Here is a 7947-nt window from a genome sequence, read left to right on the forward strand (position 1 = left end):
ATAAGAGACAGAATCTCATCAGTGATAGTGCATTTGGTAAGTTGAAAACAATTTGCAGTTTCTTCGTTTTATCGTTTATATTTGTCGTGATAGTTCTTGATTAAATAGCGGCCTATATGCCGACAATAGTAGCATGAATGCGGTAGGTAGTAGCTTACACTGTGTCTCACCCGTCTGGGAACGGAGACCCCTTTAAACGACGAACAGAGGAAAGAGGCAGATATTTACTGCCCCTCCCCTTTTTAGATTACAGATAAGGTGAAGGTGATGATGTCACACGCAGCTAGGACAATCCCTTCTCTTTGTTTGGTGCTGTCTGCGTACGTTTCTTTTATGTACCATAGTACAATTATAAGTTATTGATCACATGTATATATATTATATATATTATATATATATATATATATGTATATATATATATGTATATATATGTATATATAATTATATGTGTATATATATATGTATATATATAAATCAAGATATATATATATATATATATATACATACATGTGATCTAGAGTGTTTCTATTGTATTGTTAGTGTCGTCCTATGCTATGGTGTTTAACATTAACAGAAAAGACACGACAGCAGCACCTGTATTCTGACGTCATTAAGATGATATCAGCTTTTATATCAAATACAAATATGCCTGTTATGACGTCATTTGAAAAGGTATTTTAACTGTAGGCCTACTATGTACTTAACTTATTAGTATCCTAATTTTCAATTGAGCATTTTTATGTGTAGGCCTATACTTAGACCTAATATGAATCAAACATTTATTTCAGAACTATGGTTTCCATAATGTATGCATAATTGTATATGTTTATGTGGGCTTTGTTTCTATGGTATATGTAAGGCAATAAACTTTTACGTGATCATTCTATAGGCCCTACATAGTGTTTTGATCTATGTTCTAATACAGCTCATCTTTAAGAAATACAAAGGTTTTAAGGATTTAATATTAGCCATAGTTGATTGAACCTATTGAATTTAAACAAAAAAAAAAAAAAAGAACACCCAAAAACGGCAGAACATTATTAGGCCTACGACCTACTCGGAGAATAAAACCAGTGACCATGACTTATACACATAACATAGGCTATGCACATTGGTAAAAGCATGGTAAAAGTAAGCTTACAATGAACGCACAAAGCAATTATAGTGAAGTTTATAGGTTTCTAGTCCTTTGTTCCGCTTTCTTCATCACAATGTTTGTCTCATCTGTTGAGATGTCACGTGATCCGCTGATAGACGGTAATAATAATTAGTTCGGGGCAATCGTGTTTGTCAATGGCTACTTCGTAAGCATCCATCATAATTATTAATCATCTGTCTAAATAATACAGCTGTATTCAAGGCCTTAGTCCTTTGACCTAACAATTCGTTTACTATATTCGCGGACCAAAGCGCCCTTCATCAATAAAACCATTTAACATTACGTCAGTCGTTAAATTACATGCAAATAATCGCTCGCCATAAAACAACGTACATTATTATTAAATGTATTTCATCATGCATTGTAATTATTATGGTCTAGAAGACTAGAATGGATTTGAGAGCAAATTTTGTGTTAAGACCTGTCTATCAGATTGATTTTCGAGTCGCACTCGACTTGCGTTTCGTTAATAGTATTAATTTCCTGAGATCGGAGCTTGTTTCTACCGTAAATAATTGCCGTTGCAAAGATTGTGTATTATCCTGTGGCAATTAATTAGACACTAAATACCAAGTGTTCCATTCATCATGAGCGCAGTGCTTCATTATTTCTGCATTATTACGTTTCGCTGAATTCAAGCTCCTGTCAGTCGGCCTACTCCAGGCAGATTCAATCAACTACCAGGTCATAACAACAGCAACATTGGTGAAAGGGTCAACTACCAGGTCATAACAACAGCAACATTGGTGAAAAGAACAGCAACATTGGTGAAAGGGTCAACTACCAGGTCATAACAACAGCAACATTGGTGAAAAGGTCAATTAAACAGTGCACACGCATTTCTAAATGTCGTAGGGGCCTCCAGCAGGCCTATATGTTGTGAATTCCCCCACCCCCACCCCGTTGCGCGCCGTTTGAGTATAGGCCTATATATGGAGAGACCAAGTTTCAGGAATACGGTAGGGGTCTTTGTAATGTTTTTGCTGCTGTAACGTTAGAAAGAGGAAGTTATTGAGAGGTAAATGGCTCTAATATGAGCAAACTACAGTACATAGACCACCAGTGGCGGCGCCAGGATTTCCTCGACGGGAGGTCCAAGGTCCCCGACGGGAGAGCTGATGTGCCCGATGAGAAAAAAGTATGTGGTTGGGCGTAGCTAAAATCCATTTCGAAAGTAGCCCCCCCCCCCCAAAATATCGAATTTAGCGTCTATTATAACATGTACAAAAATACATATAATTTTTTTTGAATTTTTTTTTCTCAACGAATTGTGGTTTTTCTCCCCGACCGGGGTGGGGGGATGTAGCCCCCCCTAGCACCCCCTCCTCTTTTCTTTGTATGTGAGGGATGATCAGTGGGCACTTAGGCTTACATTCAAATCGAATTTTGCACGTTTTTGCTAGATGATCATAGTTTGGTTTGATGTAAGAATAGGCCTATAACGTGTCCAGAGCTTCCCTCTCTTTACGTTTTGCCTTCGGAAAATGTCAATTCGCTAAAAATTGATACGAACTTCGATAGTAGCCTATTGGACGATAAGATAGGCGGTAGGCCATTGAATTTTTTACGTAGGCACATAGATCTCCCTCCGAGTCCGTATCTCATATATCTGTAAGCCTGTTGTCATTACTTTACGAATACAGTATACCACGGCATAAATGAATACTGTTATAATAGAGCTACTAACCTATCTTTTTTGCATAGAAGCGCTGTGAGACTTGGTTAGCCTAATGATATTTATATGCTTTAATCGAAGTTATAAATAAATAATTCCTAGCAATAATAATAATAATAATACTATTACTCTATGATACTTTGAAAAGTTAACCGGTTTAAAGACCTACCACTCCAGTTTATCGAATAATGATACCGTACCAAAGTCCGTTTAGCTCAATGACCCGAAATGTGAATTAAGCGTGACTTATTTTTACTTACTAAAATGTTCAGTTTTGGCGAGAGAGTATACTGTACTGCGATCTCAATGAAAACGTGTGCAAATATTGACAATCCTTTTGTTGTATTCAAAACAATGGCCTAAAAAGTTAGGTCAAGGTGGCATGTTACAAAATGGGGTGGGGGGGGGGGGAGTATGCCGCACACTACGCCCATCGCTCGGTTTATAATTTGGCAGCCTGAACCGCAAATCGGCTGTCCAGTGTACTAATGTAATTGTAATGAAGTTTAATCATGTAGAAAATACGGCCTACTGGGAAATGCCGTAGCCAGCTATGAGACAGTTGGGACAGTCCCACACAATTTTCCTAATAAGTCCATAAAGAATTTGTCCACATTTTTTTAAAACGGGTCCAAATTATGCAGTTTTATGCATAATTGAGTCCACTTTTTGAAAAATGGTTCCACATTTCTCATTTTTAGCCTAATGGGTAAACTTTTCAGAAAATGGGTCCAGATTTTTCATATTTTTGCGTAAAATGGGTCAACTTTTAAGAAAATGGGTCCTCTTTGTTTGAATTAACGCGTAAAGTGGGTCCACCATGATATTGTCCCCCACTGTTTGAAAATCCTGGCCACGGCATTGCTACTGGGTATAGACCTAGTCGCAACGGCAGCTCTGATCTCATATAGTGGAGTCAGTGGCAGCGTGCTAGCCGGGAATGAGTCATGGGAATGATTTCCAACCCCTTTTGGACAAGCATGGAACCCCGGACTTTCGTCGCCCGACGCCCCGACGAATTCGTCATACTAATTACGATCCAAACAACAATTGATTACCAACATGTGAAAGCACAATCTTGGGTCATAAAACATTATAAAGCATGAATTCCCCAACCTGGTCCAGGGATCTTATTCCAGGACCCAAATATCCGAAATATCCGAAGTCTATCGTAACTTCACTGAACCATGGCCTTAGCAGAAACTCTCGATCAACTCAACGATGAGATTCGTCGTCATAGCAACGTATACTTTGGAATGTGGGTTGGTATGGTAGTGGAAGTGGAAGTGTAGCGACTCATTGTTGTTAAATTTTCCAAATATGTCTATCACTGCTTAAATGGATTGCACGATTCTTTTGTTACGTGTAACTGTTCGCAGCTCTCGTCATCTTAGCTAAAAACCAGTTTTCTGTACACGGATCGGAGCTTTGAAGTGAAGGTTGCTTAGTATTGTTGTGCCGAGGTAGTGTTTAGCAGTGAGTGGAATCCACGGTTTATACGCTTTCATCAAGCGGTCCCTGGTGATTATAGGGCTTACATCTAGGCCAAACGGTTAGAACGGGTTTTAATCGATAGATACAGGTGAGAAACAAGTTTATTAGCCCGAAGGCAGACTCTTGTCTTCCTTTGCTTGATGAATCGTGTATTAAAGCTGGATCAATTTGCATTGTCTGCGAGCTTTATCGTTGCATTTAATTACAGTAAGTCAGATGTGACTTTCGTTGCGACCATCTAAAGGTCTTACTAGAGGTAGTAGTCATATCGGGCCCGTATAGCCTGGACTTCTTAAGTCACACTCGTACGGATCGTTGTTGAATAATTATTTACCGTATTGCCATATCCATAATAGTCACACCCGTACGGATCGCTGTTGAGTAATTATTCACGCCGTATCCATAGCTATATTAATAAACAAATTCTCGATTTGTGTCCTACTTTAGATAGTACCATGGGATATGACATCGATAGATTTGTTAACAGTGTGAACGACGGTCTGCTGTGCTGTATTTGCCGAGACGTGCTAGAAGACCCTCTTCAATCGCCGTGCGAACACGCTTACTGCTCTGAATGCATCCAAGGTTGGCTCGTCCACGAGCAGGTTTGTCCAGAAGATCGACAGACACTTCTTGAATCACAGCTGAAGCCGTTGTTCAGATACATGCGCAACGATCTTAATAATCTTCGTATCCGCTGCCTAAATCGTGACAACGGATGTGACACCGTAACTGAACTAGAGAACCTCGCTCGTCACGAGAGTGCGTGCGAGTTTGGCACGGCGAACTGTCCGAACAAGGGTTGTCCGGTCACCATGGAGCGGCGCGTCCTCGATAGCCATCTTGCCACTTGTGAATTTACCACAAAACAGTGTCCAAAAGGGTGTGGTCTGACGATTCTGAGCTCCGATCACGACTCTCATAACTGTATAGCGGAGCTTAGGACCGAACTTGAGTTATTGCGATCGGAGATGATATGTAAACTAGAAGACCAGCGACATGAAACTAAACTAAGATTAGACTCACAACGAACTCATATGGTGCAGAAAATAAGTGGAATGCAGCAGAATATTGACGAACTTCGAGGTAAGTTTAATTTAATGATTATTTAAAAGGAAACTGACCGTATCAGAGCTGGTCAAGTGGTCATTAATTACTCAATGTGTAAATGTCCACTGTGGATTAGAATCATCCACTCTTTACATCAACTAGGCACAAAAACTCTTAGAATAGTGGAGGTGGTTGTAAAAAGGGCTGTTTTGAGTGCTGAAGTAAAGTGGGTGGTGTTCAGTCCGGGTGCCTTATGTGAAGGGTGTTAAGTGTGGAATGTATTGGAGGTTTTTCGCGTCAACATCGTAGGTGATACGGCAATGAATTATCTTTTAAACAATCTCTGTAATTTTCCATCCGTAGGACAACTTTCGCATTTACAACACGAGGTTCGTCTGCTCAATGCTATGGAGCGGAAGCGTCGTCAAGACATGGAAAGATTGGAGCTAGAAAAGAAAGAACTAATAGAACTATTACAAGCCATTCGACTAGAGAACGAGGCGGGAAAGACCGCCTGCCGACAGTGCAAGAGAAGCGAACGGATAACATCCATATAGGTCCAATATGGTAAGATACTTAATTCATGCCGCTCACAACGTGTGCACTTGAAAAGCTTGATAATAATAATACATCCACAGCAAGCAGTCCTCAAGTATCAGCATATAACGGCCCTGATATATTATTGACATGGTACCTCCATCACATACCGTCTTATTATTGTTATGTCCTCATTATTAAATATGATTTAACTATACACGGACACACAATTACTGTTCAAAGATAGATGCAGAATATCGGAGAAAATAGCGGGGTATGAAGGAAGGGGTCTAATTTTTATATTCTGTTTCTGAACAATCTTTCACGTGTGGAAGGCCAACGACGCCAACATCACTGTTACAATCCCTACTGAATGTTGTGCTTTTTAAGTCTACATTTTTTAGCATGTTTACACCGAGTGCATCATACGCACGACAAAGCAATCTTTGTAATATAGTAAGTTAGGTATGCTAAACATTCATTCTCCCTGAAAGCGTGACACGTACGGGTCGGCAGGGTTACTCATGAATCATGCCGAAGAACAGAAATACATACACGTATGCAGATATATGTCATAAACATGATCGAGTGTAATCCGCTTCGAGAGCGATTCGTTGTTTACATCCAGATAATAATTATGAATGAGACTATTATATCTATGACCAGCCCCGCCCCCCCCCCCCCCCCACACACCCCCCCACAAAAAAAAAATGTCTAATTGCACCAGACACCAAATAGGTAATACCATATTTCTGTCTCTTATACACATCTAGATGTGTATAAGAGACAGTAGCCTTATATCGTGTAAAATTTTCATACGAAAAAAAGAACATCGTTATTATTTACACTGTCAAATGGGGGAGGGGGTGAAGGGGTAATTAAGTACATACTGTAATCCTATACTATATTAAAGCATGCACCTCAGCACAATTAAAAACACGAAGAGTTTCAAATGACCTAATGTATTTTTTTAGATCCATACCGTTGTGAGAGGCAGCTATAATTATAACGTAGGCCTATGGAAGCTCTAAATCTGTCTTTTAATTCCAACGCTATTCGCATAATAAAAACGTAATCCTCTACGGATACATGAACAGGCAAAGGTCAGATTTGCACGAAGGCGCGCTCACCAATCATAGTAACGATGTTATGATTTGAAATATTGTGATTTATATCGAGCGAGTGAAGTACTGTAAAGCCAAAATGAACAATAAAACTGTCACTTTCAATGGAATGTTATACTACAACCTATTAATGTAATGTTTTTGTTGTAGACGTTAGTAGCCTATATATATATGTTATCGTTTTTCCCAACGCTGAATCGATCAGAACTGTTGTTTTCCTTTCCACACGCTCGTAATTTTGTTTGTAAAAGAATATTGTATGACACGTCGTATACCTTTTTTTTTTTCAGATTAAAATCTCCGATTCAGTTTTTACAAGCTCCAACTCAGACGGCTCTAGAGTATTAGTGACTCACAAATTTACATAACAGTTATTTTATAAACCTGCAATCATCCTTCTACGCATTGAAAATATGAACATTCAGAACTTGCCTTCAAGTGATTGGATGTGATACAACACCTCAGCTGATCCTGATTGTGAGTCAAGACCAGCTGCTGATACTCAGGGTTATAATATCTCGCCAAGTGTGGAGCTATACAGTTTCGTATCTAGGGGGTACGCGGGGGGGGGGGCGCACACACCCCTCCAAAAAAATCACGGTCAAGTAGTTAAGAATCACCTTATTTTGCGAATACCTGTAAGTAGCCTAAGTGCGCGTTCATTGATGTACACACACCCCTCCAAAAAAATCACGGTCAAGTAGTTAAGAATCACCTTATTTTGCGAATACCTGTAAGTAGCCTAAGTGCGCGTTCATTGATGTACATTTTGTGTAAGGATGTAATCTTCGTTTCTCGTTTAACAAGCCTTTATACTGTCCATGTTGCGCTTATACACTTAATATAAAATACAACATTTGAAATGCTTCCTTTGTATACAAAATATAATTTTTTTTAAATTGTATACA

General features: G+C 39.2%; 1 protein-coding gene across 4 annotated transcripts in view; it reads left to right on the forward strand.

The window, feature by feature from the left end:
• The window catches only part of LOC117113866 (RING finger protein 151-like), a 9509-nt gene extending 1813 nt beyond the window's left edge, over positions 1 to 7696 (forward strand). Inside the window, exons 1-5 of one of the 4 annotated variants that reach the window (XM_033257347.1) lie at positions 4372 to 4416; positions 4545 to 4546; positions 4776 to 5414; positions 5742 to 5945; positions 7330 to 7696. In XM_033257347.1, the coding sequence (XP_033113238.1) occupies positions 4784 to 5414; positions 5742 to 5935 (825 nt within the window). In that variant the 5' untranslated portion in view covers positions 4372 to 4416; positions 4545 to 4546; positions 4776 to 4783 and the 3' untranslated portion in view covers positions 5936 to 5945; positions 7330 to 7696. Of the gene's footprint in view, positions 1 to 17; positions 37 to 1232; positions 1235 to 4371; positions 4417 to 4544; positions 4547 to 4775; positions 5415 to 5741; positions 5946 to 7329 lie in introns of those variants that run through there. The other 3 variants (XM_033257332.1, XM_033257357.1, XM_033257339.1) reach the window with 3 other exon arrangements.
• Positions 7697 to 7947: the final 251 nt, after the last annotated feature.

The sequence above is a fragment of the Anneissia japonica genome, unplaced genomic scaffold, assembly GCF_011630105.1.
Source record: "Anneissia japonica isolate Jap-2015-1 unplaced genomic scaffold, ASM1163010v1 scaffold288221_len503873_cov180, whole genome shotgun sequence".
NCBI classification, from domain to species: domain Eukaryota; kingdom Metazoa; phylum Echinodermata; class Crinoidea; order Comatulida; family Comatulidae; genus Anneissia; species Anneissia japonica.